At 46.1% G+C, this 22,955-nt stretch overlaps 1 protein-coding gene across 1 annotated transcript; it reads left to right on the top strand.

Annotated features, from left to right (window-relative positions):
• Positions 1–16,434: 16,434 nt before the first annotated feature.
• Positions 16,435–18,813, top strand: LOC137378256 (putative nuclease HARBI1). The gene is made up of 3 exons (XM_068048489.1): positions 16,435–16,471; positions 17,046–17,228; positions 18,170–18,813. Exons 1-3 carry the CDS (start codon positions 16,435–16,437, stop codon positions 18,811–18,813), a joined length of 864 nt encoding a protein of 287 aa, XP_067904590.1.
• Positions 18,814–22,955: the final 4,142 nt, after the last annotated feature.

Genomic DNA, 22,955 nt, shown 5'->3' with positions numbered 1-22,955 from the left:
GTGCTTTTAGGCATTCTACAATCTCACCGGTAGCCATTGAGGTTAGTTGATCTACCTCCCAGTAGTCAGAATAGTAGTCTATGGTGACAAGATAATCAGTTCCTGTGAGAGTGAAGTGGTATACTCCCAGCTTCATCCAAGATCTGTCTGGGATACCATGTGTCATCAGGGGCTCTTTAGTTTGCTTAGCTTGGAACTCATTGCACGCACTGCACTGGCTGATGTGGTCCTTGATTTCATTGCTCATGTTTGGCCAGCAGAGCATTTCTCTTACCTTTCTCAGACTCGACTCAATTCCTTGGTGGCTTGCATGGATGCGCTTTAGCAACTCTCCTCTCAACTCTTTCGCGATCATCACTCTATTTCCTTTGTACAAGATGCCATCTTGGGCTGTCAATTCATCTCTGTAAGCCCAATACGCTCTTGTGACCACAGGAATGTCCTTAATGCTGTCAGGCCATCCTTTCATCACTATTTCTTGTAACACTTGTAGAGTTGGATCTTGTTGGATGGTTCACTTGATTTGAGCAAGGCGCATGTCTGTCAGATTCAATGTCTCTGCTGGGTTGATGACTGCCAGAGCATGTTGAGCTGCAGCTTCATGTTGGATCGGGAAGATTTCACACTCTGTTGTAGCATCCTTTACTTTCTTCATAGGGAGTGCAACTCTTGACAGCATGTCAGTGGATGGACATCTGTTTTCCTTGTTTGTATGTCACATCCAGATGATATCTCTGTAACTGGAGTAACATCCTTTGCAGACACTTTGGAGCAGATAGTAATGCCTTGAGGAAAATGTTCACAAGCAAAGACAATGACCAGGCACTTTTTCTCGATCTGAGCGTAGCATTGTTCCATTTGCATTAACGCCCTGGATGTAAATGCAACTAGTTGTTTGTGCTGCATTAGGGTTGCTCCAAGACCTTTCTCGCTGGCGTCGCACAGAGGGGTAACTTCATCTTTTACGTCATAGTATTTCAGCACTGACGTTGCCGTCACTATATGCTTGATTTTAGTGAACGCTTCTTCTTGTTCTGTGCCCCAATACCACTGCACACCCTTGGCGGTGAGTTGGCATAATGGTTCACACTCCGATGACAAATTGGGCAAAAATTTTGCTAAATAGTTGATGAATCCAACAAATTGTTGCACTGCTTTTACATCTGTTGGTCACCGCATCGCTCTTACTGTTCTCACCTTTTCGAGATCTGGACGAAGACCTTTTGCTGTCAGTATATGATCTATGTACTTCAGGCATCTTTAATTGCAATTTTTTCTTGTTCAGCTTCAGGTTCATCTGGCGAGCTCTGTCCAGCAGTCGCACTAGATTTTGATCATGGTCAGCAATGGCTTCTTCCATTGAGTCTCCGCATCCACAAACTAGCAGGTCATCCACTATAGCTTCCATTCCGGGAAGATCACTAACTATCTCATGCTGTCTGCATTGATACTCCTCTGGAGCCGTGGAAATGCTAAATGGCATGCGCAACCATCTGTATCTCCCAAACGGCGTTCAGAATGCGGTTAGCAAGCTACTGCTTTCATCCAGCTTTACTTGCCAGTAACCATCTTTCACATCTAGGGTACTGAAGATTTTTGCCTTTGCAAGTTGTGGCAAAATTCCTTCGATAGTTGGCATGGGTTAGTGAGATCTCTTCAGAGCTTTATTTAGATCTTTTGGGTCGATGCATACTCTCAGCTTTCCAGGTTGTTTCACTGCTACCATGTTGCTAATCCATTCTGTAGGGGTTGTCACTTTCTCGATTACTCCCTTCTATTCCAGCTCTTCTATCTTGTCTTTCAGGCTGGCCTTGAGGGCAGCTGGAACTTTCTTTGGCAGATGCTGAATTAGTCTTACGCTCTCATCTACTTCGAGATGATATTCTCCAGGAAGACATCCTAAACCTGTAAATACATCATTGTACTCCTCTAGGATCTGTTCCACAGTCAATGGTTTAGTATGCTGCTATACGTTGCAAATCTCTTTTTGCACATTGAGGGTTATCAGTCCAACCTTTAGACTTGCTTCGGCTGCGATAAGTGACTTTTGCTTGTTGTCTATTAACTGGAACTCCAGGTCTTTGTTCATGCCATTGCATTGGGCTTTCAGAGTAACTTGTCCTCTTGGCACTAGTAATGAGCCATCATGTAGCATCAACCTTACTTTCGAGGGCTTCATTTTTGGATTGCCATGTTGAGCCACTTTGCACAGGTCTGTGAAGGTCATGATGTTGCATGATGCACCGGTGTATATCTGGCACTTTATGTTGACTTGATATTCTCTTTCTACAGTCATCATTCCAACAGTCACAAACCATTTATCACCCATCAACCTGACTGAACCAGCCTGTTGTATGATGTATAGTGATTCGTCAGAATCTTCAGCTGACATCTCTCCAGTGGCCATCTATACCTGCTTGTTGTGCTTCCTTCTAGCCAAACACTTGTGAGCAGAATGATTCAGCTTCTTGCAGTGAGAACACTGCTATCCCCACACTGGACATGCCTTATTTTCCTGTGTGTGATGTCCTCTGCTGTATTTGCAACCTATCCTTTGTCTGTGATCTTTCTGCACTTTCAGCCTGGAATGTCTATCAGCATAATGCAAGGCCTGGTCTGTTCTGCCATGAATATGCTCTAGCTGCTGATTTATAACCTCAGCACTTCTGCACATGTCAATTGATTTCCTGAGAGTAAGTTTGTCTTCTCTCAGTAGATGTGCTCTCACTGCGGGATCTCTCATGCCTAATACAATCCTGTCTTTAATAATATCAACTTTTAGTTGCGAAAATTCACAGGATTCTGCGAGCTGTGTTAATGCAGTCACGTATTGATCATTGGGCTCTTTTGTACCTTGGGCCCTAATATTGAACACATACCGTTCATAGGTTACGTTCACTTGGGGTTCAAAGTGTGTCTTCAAGGCTTTCAAAATTTCTGCTGTCCTTTTTTTTGTACTTCAGAGAGATTTAGGGTGGAATATACTTTGTAACAATCTCTCCCCAACAGTGATAAAAGTGTAGCTACTCGCAGCCACTCTGGTTTGTTAATTAAATCGGCCACAATTTCATAATTTTGCCATTGCGAGTGGAAAAACTGCCAGATTTGCTTCATATCACCTTTCATTTCTACCAGCGCAGGCAGAGGAATATTTGCAGCCATTGTCTTACCCTGTTCTTTCAGCTGTTTCTTTGTTCCTTTTCTGTGGCTTCCTGTGGCTTTTAGCAGCTTTTAGCAGTTGTGACCATTCCTATGGCCTTTGTTCCACATAATTATAGAATCATAGAAATTTTAAGGCACAGAAAGAAGCCACTTGGCCCATCATGTCTGCGCCGGCCGAAAAACGATCCACCTATTCTAATCCCACCTTCCAGCATTTGGTCCGTAGCCTATAGGTTACGGCATTTGAGTTGCATATGCAGACTCCTTTTTGAATGAGTTGAGGGTCTCTGCTTCAACTACCCTTTCAGGCAATGAGTTCCACACCCCCCACCACCTTCTAGATGAAAACGTTTTTCCTCATCTCCCCTCTCATTTTTCTACCAAATACTTTAAATCTATGCCCCCTGGCCACTGACCTCTCTGCTAAGGTGAATAGACCCTTCACCATACATTTCAATCAGATCTCCCCTCAGCCTTCTCTGTTCCAAGGAGAACAACCTCAGCCTATCCAATCTTTCCTCATAGCTACATTTTCCCAGTCCTGGCAACATCCTCGTAAATTTCCTCAGTACGCTCTCTCATGCAATTACATTCTTGCACACAGTACTCAAATTGTGGCCTAACCAATGAGTTATACAGTTCCAGCATAACCCCCGCACTCTTATATTCTATACCTCAGCTAATAAAGGAAAGGATTCCATATACCTTCTTAACCACTTTATCGGCCTGTCCTGCCACCTTCAGGATCTGTGGACAGTCACTCCAAGGTCCCTCACTTCCTCTACACTTCTCAGTATTTTCCCATTAATTGTGTATTCCTTTACCTTGTTTGACCTCCCCAAATGCATCACCTCACACTTCTCCAGGTTGAATTCCATTTGCCACTTTTATGCCCATCTGACCAGACCATCAATATCTTCCTGCAATAAAAACAAGAAATGCTGGAACCACTCAGCAGGTCTGGCAGCATCTGTGGAAAGAGAAGCAGAGTTAACGTTTCGGGTCAGTGACCCTTCATCGGGTCTTCATCGGACCCTTCATCGGATGGCCTACAGCCATCCTCCTCACTATCTACCACATGCCCAATCTTTGTGTCATCTGCAAATTTCTTGATCATGCCCCCTACATTTACCTCCAAATCATTAATATACACCACAAAAAGCAGGGGACCCAGTACAGAGCCCTGCGGAATGCCACTAGAAACAGCCCTCCAGTTGCAAAAACACCCGGCAACAATTACCCTTTGCTTCCTGCCACTGAGCCAATTTTGTATCCATCTTGCTGCATTTCCTTGGATCCCATGGGATTTTATTTTTTTCACCAGTCTGCCATGTGGGACCTTGTCAAAATCCTTGCTAAAATCCATGCAGGGCACATACCTTGTTACTTCTTCAAAAAATTCGATCAAGTTGGTCAAACAAGATCTTCCCTTAACAAATACATGCTGACTATCCTTGATTAACCTATGCCTTTCTAAGTGAGTTTATCTTCTCTCTCAGAATAGATTCCAATAATTTGCCCACTACTGAGGTTAGACTGAAGGGCCTCCAATTATTCGGTCTATCCCTCGCTCCTTTTTTAAACAGAGGTACAACGTTAGCAGACCTCCAATCCTCCGGCACCACACCCATATCCAGTGAGGACTGGAAAATGATGGTCAGACCTTATGCTATTTTCTCTCTTGCATCCTTTAACAGCCTAGGATACATTTCATCCGGCCCTGGTGTTTTATCAACTTTCAAGGATGCTAATCCCATTAATACTTTCTTTCTCCCTATGTTTATCACATCCAATACTTCACACTCTTCCTCCTTAACTACAATATGTGCATCGTCCCCATCTTTTGTGAAGATAGATGCAAAGTATTCATTAAGAACCATACCAAAATCTTCTGCCCCGACACATAGGTTACTTTTTAGGTCTTTTATGGGCCCTTACTTATCCTCTTACTCTTAATGTATTGATAAAACATCTTTGGGTTCACCTTGATTTTGCTTGCCAATATTTTATCATGCCCTCTCTTTGCCTTCCTAATTTCCTGTTGTATTTCACCCCTCCACTTTCTATACTCCTCTTGGCTTTCTGTAGTATTGCTTTCTCGGTGTTGGACATAAGCTTTCCTTTTCTGCCTTATTTTACCCTGTAAACTCCTTGACATCTATGGGGGTCGATGTTTGGCCATCTCACCCTTCTTAATTGTGGGAACATGTTTATTCTGAACCACCTGAATCTCCCCTTTGAATGCCTCTCACTGCTCAGACACTGATTTACCTTCAAGTAGCTGTTTCTAGTCCACTTTCGCTAAATCGCTCCTCAGTTTAGTAAAATTGGCCTTGCCCTAATTGAGAACTCTAACTCCTGTTCTATTCTTGTCCTTTTCCATAATTATGTTAAAACTGACTGAATTATGATCACTACCACCAAAATGCTCTCCCACTGCAACTTCTTCCCCCTGCCCATAGTCATTTACTAAAACTAAGTCTAAAACCGTGCCCTCTGTTGTTGGACTTGCAACATACCGGCCAAAAAAGTTCTCCTGCATGCACTGCAAGAATTCTGTTCCCTCAATTCCTTTCACACTAAAACTATTCCAGTTAATATTAGGGCAGTTAAAATCCCCTACTATTACTGCTCTATTGTTTTTGCACTCCTCAGAGATTTGCCTACATATCTGCTCTTCTATCTCTCTCTTACTGTTTGGGAGTCTATCGTACACTCCCAGCAATGTGATTGCCCCTTTTGTGTTCCTTAGCTCAATCCATGTGATCTCATTGTTTAACCTTCCAACATATCACCCTCCGCACAGCCGTAATAGTTTCCTCTACCAAAATTGCCACTCCCCCTCCTTTCTTATCCCCCTCCCAATTGTGTCTGAAAACTCTGTAGCCAGGAACGTTGAGCTGCCATTCCTGTCCCTCCTTAAGCCATGTTTCTGTAATAGCTATGATATACTACCACGTGTCTATCTGTGCCCTTAGCTCATCTGCTTTTTTTGCTATACTTCTTGCATTGAAATGAATACCCTTGAGCACTGCCAAACTCTTTTTTTACATTTTCTAATCTTTGTTTCCTTGTCTTCCAGACTCATCCATTAATTTTCTAACTTCCATTTTCATTTCTGATTTTGAGCCAACTGAGTCTACCCTCAGGTCCTCATCCCCCTGCCAAACTAGTTTAAGCCCTCCCCAACAGCACTGGCAAAATGCCCCACTAAGAACTCAGTCTGGCTCTGTTCAGGTGCAACCCGTCCGGCCTGTACAGTTCCCATCTCCCCCAGAGCTGGTCCCAATGTCCCAGGAATCTAAAGCCCTCCCTCCTGCACCATCTTTCCAGCCACGCATTCATCTGTCTTTCCTTTTATTTCTATACTCACTTGCGCGTGGCACTGGGAGAAATCTGGAGATGACTACTTTTGAGGTCCTGCTTGCTAATTTCTTACCTAGCTCCCTAAATTCTGACTGCAGGACCATATCCCTCTTTCTACCTATGTCATTGGTTCTGATGTGGACCTCGCTGTTCACCCTCCCCCTTCATGATGCCCTGCAGCCACTCAGTGACATCCTTGACCCTGGCACCGGGGAGGCAACATGTCATCCAGGATTCACATCTGCAGCCACAGAAATGCCTGCCTGTTCCCCTGACTATTAAATCACCTATAACTATGGCTCTTCTAGTCTTCCCTGTACCTCCCCTTTGCAGCTGAGCCACAAGTAGTGCCATGGACTTGGCTCTGGCTGCACTCCCCAGGTGAAGCATCACTTTCCTCAGTATTCAGAGCTGAATTCCTGTTGGAGAGTGAGATGCAATCGGGGGTCTCCTGCACTACCCGTCTGATTCTTTTTGACTGCCTGGTTGTTACCCATTCCCTCTCCACCTGCATACTGTTAAGCTGTGGATTGACCACATCTATAAATGTGCTATCCACGTCACTCTCATCTTCATGAATGCACCGCAGTGTCTCCAGCTGCCGCTCAAGTTCCAAAACTCGGAGCTCAAGTTGCCGCAATCGACAACACTTCCTGCACAAATCGTTCTTCAGGATACGGGAAGCATCCTGCAGCTCCCACATACCACAGGAGGTGCACACTCAAGATTGAAGCACCCCTGCCATTCCTTTATTTATTGGTTGACCTTTGCGATTGCTAATAAAAACTTTACCAATACTACACCTTAGAATTATTAATAAAACATTACAAGTACTCATAAATCCTACTAATAATCAATACAGTTCACTAGTTAAAATAAACGTTACTCAAAAATATACTCATCAGCTACTCACTTGTTCCTTATTATTAATACTTAATTTTTAGTCTGCGAGTCGTTGAGACACAAAGGGCTGGATTTTACTTTGGGCAGACGGGAGCTGCCCACCAATGTAAAAGTTGGTGGCAAACCTGCTTCCGCCTAGCCCGGGGAGCCTTCCCGCATTTTACGGGTCCCCGGGCTTTAATTTTTCCGAGGCAGAACTTCCACCCGCTTGGGGGAGGAAATCCCGCCTCATTGAGCTGCTTGCCAATCAGCGGGCCGGCAGCTCTTAGTCCCAGCAGCACCACCAGGAGTGGTGGCCACTGCTGGGACTGCAGCCTAGCTGAGGACATGGAGCCAGGACTGCAGGTAAGTTTGGGTTGCCTCGTCGGGGGTAATCGGTCATGCCCCAGCGAGGCAAGTGTGATTGTTTTGGGGGGAAGGGGGCATCTTGTGTCCTGGGGGTGGTTGGGGAAGCGGGGATGGCCCTCAGTCGGGCACCCTGTGCCCAATAGTCAGGGTTCTTTCCCCCCCCCCCCCGCCGCCCAGGTTTTCCTGTGATGTAATTGTTCACTTTGTTTTCAAACTCCAGTGCACCTGGACTCCTCTCCGCTGCTTTCCTGGAAGGTAAGTGCTGTAGGCCACGATCTTCGGGCTGTATTTATTGTCTCCCTGCTCCATTTTCTTCCCTCAGGTCCACTGCTGTCCCAGAACATAAGTGCTGTGCTTCTTCACCATTCAATCACAGTTCCACTCTGACACCACGTTATGAGCTCGCAGGACACCAGTTTGATGTATAGTGAGTCTTTATTGAAACTGACTGGGATGGCTGCCCCTAGTCAGAGTGCATCATGGCAGAGGTCACAGGACTACGGCAAGCCAGGAGACACATTGGTACAGTGTTTCATTTCTATTCCAACATGCTCCTACCCCCAGCCGAACATCATCTGCTCCCAGCGACTCCCCTCACCCCACTGTGATCAGTTCTCCCACCCCACAATTGTATCCCCCCACAAACTCTCCTAAACCCACCCCCTCCCTTGCACCCCCCTCTGCCCCCCAGGGGATCTAGTGCTGCAGGCTTTGTGTTGTTGCTTTACAGTCCGATAGGCCTATAGCCTGTCAATTAGGCAGGCTGTGAACAGGAAACCTACAGAAAAAATATAACAACTTCCTGCAGTAAAGAACTGCAGGTCATTTGAGAAAACTATAGCTCCAGGTTTCCTGACCTCAAAACAATCCCCCTGAATGGAATGTACCTCTGAGCTAATTCCAGACCCCTGATTCCCAAGGAAGGTTGTGACAACAGTTCCAATGGCATTGATACAGTATCTTTGCACTGGATATTTCATTTGGAACAATCCCAAACCCGCTGATGAACACTGGTCTTGTACTTCCACTAATCGGGACTTAAACCTGAAACTGTGCCCATTCCCTTGTCCATTCTGCCCATATCAAGTTACATGCAATTATCCAGCAAACTTCATTAGAATATGCTCAAATGTAATATTGGAGTAAATCAATGTAAACAATTGGGGCCCGAGGAAAGCACTGAACTCACGACAAGTATTTCTCTTCTTTAACATTGAATATTAAAGGTTTAACTCAATCAACCATCGTTTATGCACATCAGGCACAACATGTTTAGGAACCTACAATTCGGGAAACTTTTCAATTTTGAATGTGACTTATACTTATGCTGTACAACTGTGTGGAGTTTGCAAGTTCTCCCTGTGTTTGCGTGGGTTTCCTCCGGGTGCTCCAGTTTCCTCCCACATGCTAAAGACTTGCAGGTTGATAGGTAAATTGGCCATCAGCAATTGCCCCTAGTATAGGTAGGTGGTAGGGAAATATAGGGACAGGTGGGGATGTGGTAGGAATATGGAATTAGTGTAGGATTAGTATAAATGGGTGGTTGATGGTTGGCACAGACTCGGTGGGCCGAAGGGCCTGTTTCAGTGCTGTATCTCTAAAGTAAACTAAACTAAACAACTGCAATAAAAGAAACAGAAAATACAGAGCAGATCTCAGTGAAGATACATTTAAAAAACACTTAAAATAATTGCAATAAGCCACCAGAAAAAATGATCGCAATTTACTTTGAGCAAGAACAGTTCTAGCAAACCAACATCTAAGTCTTTGTAACTTGGGGGCGGGACAATGTTAGGCAGAAATGCATTCAGGCAGAGCGATTGATAGATCATAAAAGATCGAGGTTATTTTGGCATACCTTCTTCCATGTGTAACTCATTTATGCCCTACATTCTGCAATCTTTTAAGCTACAAAATTGGTTTGTGACCTTGCATTTGCCTGGGTGCAAATATGGAGGAAATTCAAGGTCACTCTGTTATTCAGACTTCGCAGTCCAATACCCTGAGGCATTTTATCAGCCTCGCCTTTTCTGTAGTTTTTGCTCAGTTGCTCCTTTCATAGTTAATGTGTACTGGATGTTAAGGAGCTTTAAAACAATAAATACACAAAATTCTTTTTAGGGTTTTACATTTATTAACAATATACATTAGTGGTCAAAATACTGCAGATACTGCGAATCTGATGTAAAACAGAAAATGCTGGGGACTCAGCAGGTCAGACAGTATCTGTGGAGATAGAAACAGAGTTAATATTTCAGGTCAATGATTTGTCGTCAGAATGGAAGATGTTAGAGATTAACAGCTATTAGTGAGTACAAAGGGGAAGGCAAAGAAGAAAAGGAAAAGGCCTGTGAAATGGTAGGAGTGATTAAATGAGAATAAATGGCTCTCCTTTTTTTTCTGTGAAGCAATTTGGAATGTTTCGGATAGATGTGTTAAGACCCTAAATTAATGAATGTTTCTATCATTACTTGAAGCATGTGAGCTTGTGCTACTTATATTCATGAAAATCCTAATTTAAATAATCATATGGGGGAGTGGGAGTTTCTTTTTGTGCTATATATAGTGAAAACATTTTTTTTTAAATTGGGTTTTCAAATTCAGAACACCTAATTCAATAAGGAAATCTTTGCCCATAGCCTTTTATATTATCCCTTTGCAGCCTGACTCAGCAACAATCTCTAATGTTATCGTTGTTTGTTAAAAATGCATTTGCCAATTTAGATGCTAAACTACCACCCTAATTCGCGGCTTAACCTCAAACACAGGCCCACAAGAATGATCAGCCTTATCAGACTTGGGAAAACTGGGGCTGTTTTCTTTAGAGCAGAGGAGGTTAAGTTTGATTTGATAGAGGAGTTGAAAATTATGAAGAAATGAGACAAGATGGATCATTGTTCCAATGGTTGATGGGGTCCAGAACAAAAAGACCTGGATACAAAATTAAATGTAAGATATTTAGAATTGACAACAGTGGAAACCATTTTTTTAACACAGTGTGTGGTGAATCATGGAATGAACAACCAGAGTTAGTGATCGAAGCAAAGAAAAAAAAACATTTAACAATGTGTTAGAATCACAGAATCATAGAATAATACAGTGCCGAAGAGGCCCTTCGGCCCATCGAGTCTGCACCGATACATTAAAACACCTGACCTGTCTACTTAATCCCATTTGCCAGCACTTGGCCAATAGCCTTGAATGTTATGACATGCCAAGTGCTCATCCAGGTACTTTTTAAAGGATGTGAGGCAACCTGTCTCTACCACCCTCCCAGGCAGGGCATTCCAGACTGTCACCACCCTCTGGATAAAAAATTTCTTCCTCAAATCCCCCTTAAACCTCCAGCCCCGCACCTTAAACTTGTGGCCCCTCGTAACTGACCCTTCAACTAAGGGGGACAGCTGCTCCCTATCCACCCTGTCCATGCCCCTCATAATCTTGTACACCTCGATCAGGTCACCCCTCAGTCTTCTCTGCTCCAGTGAAAACAACCCAAGCCTATCCAACCTCTCTTCATAGCTTAAATGTTCCATCCCAGGCAACATCCTGGTCAATCGCCTCTGCACCCCCTCCAATGCAATCACATCCTTCCTATAATGTGGCGACCGGAATTGCACACAGTACTCCAGCTGTGGCCTTACCAAAGTTCTGTACAACTTCAACATGACCTCCCTGCTTTTGTAATCTATGCCTCGATTGATAAAGGCAAGTGTCCCATATGCCTTTTTCACCACCCTATTAACCTGCCCTTCTGCCTTCAGAGATCTATGGACAAATACGCCAAGGTCCCTTTGTACCTCGGAACTTCCCAGTGTCAGGCCATTCATTGAATACTTCCGTTCACATTACTCCTTCCAAAGTGTATCAGCTCACACTTTTCAGCGTTAAAATCCATCTGCCACGTTTCTGCCCATTTGACCATCCTGTCTATATCTTCCACACTCCACCTCACTGTTAACCACTCGGCCAATATTTGTATCATCCGCAAACTTACTGATCCTACCCCCCACATAGTCATCTATGTTGTTTATATAAATGACAAACAATAGGGGACTCAGCACAGATCCCCGTGATATGCCACTGGATACTGGCTTCTAGTCACTAAAACAGCCGTCTGTCATCACTCTCTGTCTCTTACAGCTAAGCCAATTTTAATCCACATTATCAAGTTACCTTGTATCCCATGTGCATTTGCTTTCTTGATAAGTCTCCCATGTGGGACCTTGTCAAAGGCTTTGCTGAAATCCATTAAACTACATCAACTGCACTACCTTCGTCTACACACCTGGTCAGGTGCTCAAAAAATTCAATCAAATTTGTTAGGCATGACCTCCCTCTCACAAAGCCATGCTGACTATTCCTAATCAAATTTTGCCTCTCCGAGTGGTAATAGGTTTTCCCCTTCAGAATTTTCTCCAATAGTTTCCCGACCACTGACGTGAGACTCACTGGTCTGTAGTTCCCTGGCTTATCTCTACAACCTTTCTTAAATAGTGGGACCACATTAGCTATTCTCCAGTCCTCTGGAACCTCCCCCGTGGCCAGAGAGGAATTAAAAATTAGGGTCAGAGCCCCTGCAATCTCCACCCTTGCCTCCCACAGCATCCTGGGACACAAATCATCCGGACCTGGATATTTGTCTACTTTTAAGCCTTACAAAACCTCCAATACCTTGTCACTCCCTATGACCATTTGCTCAAGAACCTCACAGTCTTTTTCTCTGAATTCCATACCTACATCCTCATTCTCTTGGGCGAAGACAGATGTGAAGTATTCATTCAACACGCTACCAATGTCCTCTGGCTCCACTCACAAATTTCCCCCTTGGTCCCTAATGGGTCCTAATCTTTCCCTGGTTATCCTCTTCCCATTGATTTACTTATAGAATATCCTGGGATTTTCCCTACTTTTACCAGCCAGAGTTTTCTCATATCCCCTCTTTGCTCTCCTAATTGCTTTCTTAAGCTCCATCCTACACTTTCTGTACTCCACTAATGCTTCCATTGATTTGCTCTCCTTGTATTTGCTAAAAGCCTCTCTTTTCCTTCTCATCATACCCTGAATGTTTCTGGTCATCCATGGTTCTCTGGGCTTGTTGCTCCTACCTATTACCCTAGAGGGAACATGTTAGGCCTATACCCTCCCCATTTCCTTTTTGAATGCCCCCCACAGCTCTTCTGTAGATTTCCCGACAAGTAACTCTTTCCAGTCTACCTTGGCCAGATCCTGCCTTATTTTACTAAAATTTGCTCTCCCCCAATCCAAAACCTTTTTTGCATTAGATTAGATGTTTGAAGGAAAGGTGTATACAGGGATGTGAGAACACAGTGGCTCGTTGGATTAGGATTGCTGCTAGTGTGAAAGATAAAAACCAATACAGACTGGATAGGCTGAATGGCCTGTCTACAGGCAATAAATTAGATGTAATCATTTTATCCACAACTGTGTATTCCTGCATGGAATATTACAGAGATAATCTCATGTCCTATCACTCCATAGTCAAGCGCCCAGTGCTGACCATCATGGAAAGTGGCATCACTGGGGCTGAAGGGATTGGTGATGGGGGTCTCTGCATTCCAGCAAAATTCTGAGTGCTGCTTTGAAAGTTTCGACTGGCTCTGGATACCACTGTTCATCGTGGCTTCCAGGCTTTCACAGCCGTCCATGAATCTATTCCCCGATACGTCAGCAGGATTGCTGAGGTGTGACCCCAGATGAGTGACAGTGACTCCACGAAGCATGAATCTGCTGTTGTCCATCAACCAGCCAGCCCAGATTGCTGCAGGTCAAGTTAGGATGGTACAGACTGAAACTGGGCCCTCTAGGCCCAGAGGTGCCTGAGGTCGTCTTCAATTGAGGATCAGTGGTTTTCCACCACCCATGTTGCAGCCAGTGGGCAAGCACCTTATAGAAGCATTAGGAGAGGAAGACACACAGAAGAGCACTATCGGATTGCACAAGGGTGATTCATTTATAAAATAAATCATTTATAAAATTGGATTGCAATTGCATTTTCTGATGCTTTTTATTTTTGTGTTTTCTGAAACAGATGGGTGTGATAGAGGAAAGGTAAGGAGTGTGGTACAGTTGACAAATGGGGAGGTGTGGTTGACACTGATGGTGTGTTCTATAATATCCTTTGTGGTAGCATGGCTCTCGTTCTAGGCATGCTGTCCACATGTGTGTGAGTTCTGGACCTGAGTCATGAGCCATTTCATGAATGTTGCTGGCTTGTGTGGTGAAGGCTGATTCACTGAATTCCTTCAAACAAGAGCTGGATCTGTTTCTGGCTGGGGAGGAGATCACCGCATACAAGGGGCTGGATTTTGTGGTGCCAGCAGGGCTCCCGGCACTGGGCCAAAAAGGCAGTAGGAACCCTGCCTCAGCCTTTCCGAGCACCCTCCCGGCGCGATCTTGTGTTGTTCCAGCTAGCGCTGGGATCTCTGTCCCTTTAAAGATGGGGATCCGCCTCCAAGAGCTGTTGGCCAATCACAGGGCCAGCAGCTTAGCAGTATCGGCAGCGCCACCAGGACCAGAAGGAGGAGGGAAACCCCCTCAAAGCCCGCAGGCAGGGTGCCTCATATTGCTGGACAACTTCCCTACGTGATGAAGGGCCCCACTACTGCCCTCCCCAGCACTGGTTAGATCCCAGCGGTGGTGGGAAGAGACCCTTAAGTGACTGTTAATGGGAAACTTAAGGGCCTCTATTGGCTTCTGGGTGGGAGGGCTGTCATTAATCTATCCCATTCCTGGCAAAATCGCTTGGCGACAGGGAGGCGACAGGCCCTCCACCTCCCGTCGCAATTCTGTGAGCCCCCTGCCTCTGACCCACCTAAGGGGGGGCCCATAAAATGCAGCTCAAGAGGTCCATACCTGGTAACATTTTCAGGATTACTAAAATAAGCCACCAGCATTGATAGAATAGAACAAAGTTGAGGATACATAGAATATAGAATGAGCGGAGAGGGAGAATTCAAGCAGCTGAAGCAGGTACAGAGTCAGCGGTGCATCCATGGTGTCTGTCCATCTGATTGGGTGGATGTTGGAAATCCCACAGAAATATCTGAAGAAAAGCAATGAGTTCTCCAGGCCAGCAAATGTAGATTAAGTGGTCATTCATCTCAAAGACCATGCTGTGTGCAAATTGACTGCTCTGTTCATCTACAGTATGGCTGCATTTTAGGGCTTCCTAAGAAATAAGATTCTCCCTTCTCATCACAACTCAAATAAATGAAATTTAACTTAATAAAACCCCAAGCATGTCACAGCTTGATGATAAGATGCAGGGAGAGATTTCATAAAAGCAAAATTCAGCAGATGCTGGAAATTTACTACTCTGATCTTGTTGGAATAATCAACATGGCAGCAGCACAGCTGAATTTGTGGAGGAAGATCATTTCAGCTGTTCGACAAATTCAACGTTATGTATTTTGTCATTTGTTCATTGATGAATGATTAATTAGGTGTTGGTAACCGAACTGGTTGATTCTGAGCTTATACTTAACATTTAACCTGAGCAAGATGTTCAGTGGCAGCTATTATAGGGTACTCAAAGGAGAATAAATTGATTTTAAACAGTTTAAAATGTACAAAAGCAAAATATAGTGGATGCTGGAAATCTGAAAAAGAAACAGAAAAAATTAAAAAAATTGCTGGAAATACTCAGCATGTCTGGCAGCATCTGTCGAGAGGCAGACAAGAGTCGAGGGATTTAAAATCACTGGCGGGGGTCCTGGGGACAGGCTGGAAGGTGGGGGTGACCCCCTACTTGGGCATTTGTCAGACCCCTGGGCGGAATTGAATGGCAGGCAGGCAATTTACTGTCTGCCGTCAGGGATGTCGTCCCCTTTAAGGGACAAGAGCCCACCACAAGAGCTGCCGGCCAGTCAGAGGGCTGACAGCTCAGCAGTTTCAGCAACATCACTGGGAGTGGTGGCCACCACTGGTACTGCAGGAGGCCCAGAGCAGTAGCCACGAATGAGGCCCCAGAAGACAGTTGAGTGGAGTCGGGCTCGCCAGGGCCAAAGATGAGGTGAAGGGTTGCTACTGAGGGCAGACGGGTCTTTCAGTGGCAAGGGGCCCTATGGAGCCCATAGAGTGCCTGACCAGGAGGGCACCCCTCCACAAAGCCCGCAGGGAAGCCACCAACTGTTACTGGAGGACCCACCGGAGGGCCTCTTCGTTGATGGTAGAATACCAATGGAGATGGGACGAGGCCCTTAATTTGCCACTTAATGGCCTCAATTGGCCTTTTGGATGGGAAGGCCATCCTTTCCACCCCCTGACTTCCCTCGCCATTTTATGTCCCCCACTGCCTCCTAGAGGACTGATAAAATCCAGCGCCACATTTCAGGTTGATTGCCAATTCTGATGAAAGGTCATAGACATGAAACATTTGCTGGGATTTAACGATCCAGAGGTGGAAGGCAATGGAGGTGGGGGAGGGGGGAGGGGTACTGTAAAATTGCATGGAATGGCGCCAGTATGGCGCCTCGAAGTCATCTCGCCTCAGCTGAATTCTACGAGTGGCGGATGACAAGACATGCAGTGACTCCATTCCCGTCTTAATAATGAGCAATTGAGAGACAGTTAAGTAAGCTATTAAGGGCATTGACCACGATTTAGCAGGCCCATCCGATTTAACATTGCCACATGCAGTACACAGGGCGTCAGAGCCTCGGCAGCCTTGGTAATCATGGATTAAGGCTGTTCTTGTTATTCAGTGGAAAGGAGTAGGGCAGCCATTGATTGAGGCCCCCTTGATGAGATCGTGCTTCTGGCAGGGGGCTCACTAGAGAAGTGGCTGGAGAGGTGGGTGGGTTGGAGCAGCTACTAGCAGGGTGTGCAAGCCGGATTGGCAGTCCCCAAGTGCCGTGGGCATTGTGCATTCTAGTGGAGGGTCCTCCAGCAAGGCAGAGAACCTCAGAGGAAGGGAGGTCTGGGCTCACACAGCGAGACAGCAACAGCCTCCTGGTCAGCTGCAGGGACATCCTCCTGATCGGGAAGTCTCAGAAGGTAGCAGAGGAGACCATAAGCAGGTGCTAACGTGGAGACGAAGGTACCCTACAGTGAGGGTACACAGACAGAGGAGCAGCTACCTACAGATGTCAGTGAGGCAGTATCACCATAGACTGCATCTCTCCTGAGGGGCTGTGACTGCTCTGTGAGCCATGATGGTGGAAGAGGTGGGCTGTGATTGCAGTGGTGGTCATCAGTGCCAGTGTACGTCAAGGTCCCAGTGGCCCTGAATTTCTATGTGTCAGGTTCATTCCAGGGGCCCACTGGAGACATGTGTGGCATCTCCCAATCAGCCGCACATCACTGCATCAGGGTGGTGACAGATGCCCTCTTCAAGAGGGTCAACCAGTACATTCATTACCAAACTGCTGTGGACAGTCAGCCTCAGAGAGCCAGAGGATTTGTCACCATGGCCAGGTTCCTCAGGTGCAAGGTGTGATAGACTACTGTTATGACCAGGTGAGCTAGGGGTCTGGGGGTTCCTTCTCAGCCTTTGCCTGGTCTAACGGTAACAGAGTTTAATTTTAAAAACACTGTTTTTAGCTTCCTCTCAGTGAATCTTTGTTCACTGCTTTTCAGTCGTAAGGCAAAGAAATCTGGCAGGTTTTCTTAGATTTGAATAAAAAAGGTGAGGTTTATTAATCTTAAACTCTAATTTGGTTAATGACTATGAATATGCGATGTGACCACGCTAGCATGTGTACGCAATAAACACACATGCAGATAGAGATAGAAAAAGTAGAAAAAATAAATGGGAAAAGTTTGAGACAATGGTTGGGTTGCAATTACAGTACTTTGAGTTCAATGTGGAGTCTTTGGTCACCCATAAGTCTTACTGATCACTGGGGCCCAGTGCATGTTTTAACATGTTTCGATATAGGAGTCTTCTTTCTCTTGAGGTTTAAGTGACTTCAGTGGGTCTGGAGGTTTGTGAGAAAGGGAGAGAGAGCCAGCCAGGAGGGAGGCTCTCTTGTTCCAGCTTCAGTTGCAATCTGCAGTCTGACTTCAAACTGCCCTGTCTAGCTCAAAAAGCCTGGACCTGCCAGTTACTCATGTGACCAGCTGACTTAACCACTCCTGCATTTGTGGATTCCAAAGCTCTAGGTAGGTGGTGGGGGGGGGGCGGGGGGGTGGGGGGGGGTCATACTGTGTCTTACCCTGACAAGATGTGGCTCACCATTGCCCAGCCCAATCCCTGTAAAGTGAATCAGTGAGCAATTCTTTTGTCTGTCCAAGCACTGTCTCTTAGTATGCAAATATCCTCCAGCCAAATGACTGGTGATCTCTTTAAACAAGTTATTTCTTCACTCCAGCAACAGTTTAAAATTAATGTTCATATGACAAAATTAATATGCCTCATTCTTGGCAGGTGAGGGTCTTCATGACACTGCAGGCATGTGGCCATCAAGGCTCCTGCAGGCTTTACAGCAGCCTTCATTAACCAGAAGGGATTTCATTCTCTCAACGGGCAACTCGTCTGCGACCACCATCAACGAAACCTGCAGGTATGTGCATGGTACCCTGGGAGAAGCCACAACGCTTACATTCTCCGGCACTCCCAGGTGCCACAGCTTTTACCCACCCCCCAGACACCACCCTCACCCACCACCCCTCCCCCCCCATACCGCGTACCTTCCAGGATGGATACTTGCCAACAAGGGATACCTGCTGAAAAGATGGCTGCTGACACCTGTAAGGAGCCCTATGTTAGAGGCTGAGGAACACTACAATACGAGCCATGCAGCGACCCGTGCCACCATCGAGCAGACCATCGGTCTCCTCAAGGTGAGATTCAGGTGCCTGGATCATTCCAGTGGGGCACTTCAGTATGTCCCAAACAAGGGTCTCCCAGATAGTGTTGGTGTTTGCATTTTATACAACCTGGCTGTGCAGAGGGGGGAGACCTTGGCTGATGAGGATTTATTTAAGTGCGAGGAGTCCTCAGACAAGGAGGAAGATGAGGAATCTGATGACCAGCTGAAGGGCATGAGGGTTGCACAGAGAACGAAATGACATCAGCACAAGGAAGACTTGGGAGGTTCTTCCACTCACTCAATCTCCTGACCCTTACCACTGTAGTCAAACATTCCAATGAAGAACCACATTCCACCCAAACTATTGCCACTTTTCTCTGCTCTTAGCTCAGAGCCCCTCGGCCAGTAGTGCCTGGTGCTTTCACAATGTGCAAAGGATGAACACACAAGCCCTGGTTGCCCCAGCCAGCCTTTGGATCGGCCCATGCCACTCTTGCTTTGACAGAGAGTCACCAACAATGGATGGAAACTTACATAAACCAAATCCAACATTTATTACAAAAATTATCTCACACAAACAGAAAGTCTTTAACTCTCTCATCACCCGTGTGGCCCAAGTGCATTTAATGCTTTTTCTTAATTCTTTTATGAGTGCTCCTACATTGTTCTCCCCTTTTGCTGCCAGCTGTGGCGGAGGCAGGCTATTGACCTTCTCTCCCCGTAGCCTGGGATGACCTTGGCGGCTGTGCTCTGGTTGCCTGAGGCCTGGCGGGCCCCAGCATGCTGAGGGGCTGCTGCACAGGTGCACTTGCACCTCTATGCTGATCTGAGAAGAACGAGGACCTGGTGGAGACTCCAGGTGCCTCATCTGTCTCTCGCCATGCCACTGCTGGATAGAGTTCATAGGCAAGATAATGGCTTACAGGTCTGTGTGCATCTCCAGCATCCACTGACTGGTCTGCTGGATGTGGTTCTCCATCAGAGTTGCCAGTCTCCCAGTAGAGGAGGCCATGCACTCAGACGAGAGGGAGATCACTGCACTCATGGCCCAAATGGAGTCCTGCATTGTCTCAGCCAGGGTGCGCATACCCTCTGGAATCCCCACCAGATTGTCACACATCTCAAGCTGGACTTACAGCATCTGCCGCCTCGTGGATGCTTCCAGAGGCAGGTTTTCAGCCTGGGCCTCAGCATGGGCCTGGCCTCCCACACTCCATGGAGTATCAGTGGCCTTGGCTGTTACAGCCTCCAACAGCTGGTCAGACATGGTGCTCTCGCCAGGTTGTGACCCTGATTCTACTCACGAATGCATACCCACCGTGGTAAAAGTATCTGCACTGGTGGAAGGTGCAGGGGAATGTGGTGGCGCTGTGCCCTCTGAGGTCCCCACCACCTCCTCCGAGGTGGACGACTGTTGCCCTGGAGATGGCATCTCTCTGTTCTTGTGGTTGACCTGTGAGATAGAACAGAATGATCAGCACACCTCACCCCCTCCAGACAGGAGCACACTGAGTCACCTGGATCTCACATTGATATCTGTACTTTGGAGGACACATGAACAACATCCCTCCTACTTGTCTGAGGCTTCCCTTATGCCTGCCTACGAGTGAACTCCAGCCTCTGTGTCACCATGAAAACCTGCCAGCTCTAGAGCCTCCTCCTCCATGGGCATCTGGATGGCAATCTCTGGGAGTCTTCTCCTTGCGTTCTGGGCCCTCTTCTCCTGGGGGAACACAGAAGAAGAATGTTAGTTGCCGCACTAGAGCAAACACAATGCTTTATCGCCTTGCATGCTTGCTGCTGTGACAGGGACCAATGGCCTGCATATGCCATTAGAACTCTCTTGAGCACCTGGCGAGGGTCGGCAGTGCGAGGCTCACTCCCCTAGACAGAGCTGCATCCATTACTTACAAAGGAGATTCTGCAGCCTCCATCCATTGCCAACAACATGGTGGGTTCTCCTTCCCAAACATCCGTGCACTCACACTTATCATTTTGCTGCCCCTCAAAGGGCACCGAGTGGGAATGCTCATATTTGTGGAGTGGAGGTCTTTGACGTGCATGTGGCACTGCATCCAGGTTCTCCTAATGTCCCTATGGCTTCTGATTCCTCTGCGACCACTGTCCAGGCTTGCTTGGTTAGGCAGGGGGGGTCTCCTCCTCTGTCCCAGGGGGAGAGGAGCTCCCACCTTATCCGAGTAGCCAGGAGGAGAATACACAGGGAGTTATCGCTGAACCATGGGGCCACCCAGGATCTTGCTTCTGCCATGCCTATAAGTGTGTTTCTCCTGCGCCTTTCTTCGGAGGATGCTGAAGGGTCTCTGGCAGCTGAGTGATGCAAACTTGAGAATCTCTGACAGCTGGCTGCTGGCATGCCTGAGTCCTTTGATAGCATTTGCTGGGATGGCAGCTGCAAGAACGGATGTCCACATCAAAGCTCAGGTGGTGGCGGCCTTTTAAACATGGAGTTGTCAATTCCTTCCGCATTAGGTGACGACGTGGCCTCCAACTGAAAGCTTGCCTTTGGTCATCCCACCTGCTGGCTGTTAATTGGCCAGCCATCGCAAAATTACTATCGGATTGGAAGTGGGAGCGGGAGGGCCTTCGCCACCTGATTCCACTTCCGCCTTTCCTTTCCCGCTGTGTCTCATTAAATCCCAGCCAATAACTTTCTTTCCCCCTTTACAGTTGCTGCCAGACCTGCTAAATATTTACTGCATTTTCTGATTTTATTTTAGTTGAAAACGTTTGTTTCTTTTCCCACGATAAAGCTAAGTAACCGAGCTCCTTTATTGATCTGTAGCACAATCAACATTCTCATTTTCTTGTAGTTGCTATGGCCCTGAGATACCAGCAAATTCTAAGTACCTAATAATGTACTTGGCCCTGCTGTCAAAGGCTCACTGTTGAAGTTGTAAACTGCTGTAAACCAGTCGTGGTAGCTGTGGTTCAGATGATAACTCTCCTGTCTTTGAATCAGCGGGTTGTGGGTCCAGCATTTATCCCTTAACCAACACCTAAAATAAATACCAGATTATTTGGATATTGCTGCTGGTGGGATCTTGTTGTGTGCAAATTGGCTATTGTGTTCCCTACATTACAACTATTCAGCTGCACTCAAAACTATTGACTGTAAAGTGTTTTGGAATGTCCTCCAGTCATGAAAGGCACCCTTTCATTTTATTTACAGCATTTCCCCGTCAGAAATGATCTAAAAGGCTAAAGATTGGAGTGTTGGAAAATAAATTAAGAGAATTGATTCTGGAGGAAATAATTTTAATTTTAAAATAAAATTTAACTTGCACTGACAGATGTACCAATTAGTAGCAACTGCAGCTTTGGTGCCACATGTTGTGCTTGCCTGTCGCTTTCCACCACCGCTGCTGTTTTTCTGAGGTGGAGCCAGTTCACTTGCTTTGCAGTTTAATCCCTAGGCAGTGGGATACATATAAAGAATGCTTTATTGCCCAGCAGCTTTACACAGCTTTGCCACCATCATGTCGTCAGCCAAACTGGCTTTGAAGAGATATAAAGCTCACCAGCTTAAATAAACAATGAATAAATAATGAGATCGCTGTAACATCCCCTGCCTGGTGAGCTGCCGCAGTATTGAGCAGCTAAATTAACTTCAGCAGATATTTATTAATCTCAGCGATCAAGTCATTTCAACTGGTCCTATCTAACTCAGCCCTAGCTGCAGGAAACCAATTTTACATTGATAAGCACTGGCCAGTTATGTCAGATGAGTTCTCAAGAGACTTTACAGATGTAAACCTCTTGGTGTGTAAATGTGGTGTATGGTATGGGATGGTACAGAGTTGTGGTCTGCGCTCAGGTTATCTGATTGCTGAGGGATGATGGTAACAAATTTATAATTTGGCCTCGGTGTCCCTGTGATAGGAAGGGGAGGGCAAATTCAGCCAGAGTTTGCATTCCTGATTGTGATCCAGTCATTTCTACTAAAACCGGTGAGGAGGGAGTGAATGTTGAAGGTGGTGAATCGGGTGCCGATCAAGCAGGCTGCTTTTTCCTGGATGGTGTCGAGCTTCTCGAGTGTTGTTGGAGCTGCATCCATCCAGGCAAGTGGAGAGTATTCCATCACACTCCTGACTGGCGCCTTGTGATTGGTGGATAGACTTTGGGGAGTCAGGAGTTATTTGCTGCACAATTCCCAGCCTCTGACTTGCTCTTGTAGCCACAGTATTTGTGACTGGTCTAGTTAAATTTCTGGTCGATGGTGACCCCCGGAATGTAGTGTAAATATAGGGTTTGGTATGCTACTGAGTCATAGAGTAGGAAGGGCTTAATTCTTGGCCTGCACTGATTGCCATGAGATGGTGGTAAAGGCTTTATAATTTATAATGTGGCCTTATGGTTCCTGTGGATAATGAGTGGGGGAAT

Source organism: Heterodontus francisci, chromosome 16, assembly GCF_036365525.1.
Source record: "Heterodontus francisci isolate sHetFra1 chromosome 16, sHetFra1.hap1, whole genome shotgun sequence".
NCBI classification, from domain to species: Eukaryota; Metazoa; Chordata; class Chondrichthyes; order Heterodontiformes; family Heterodontidae; genus Heterodontus; species Heterodontus francisci.
This window is presented reverse-complemented; position numbering and strand designations above follow the sequence as displayed.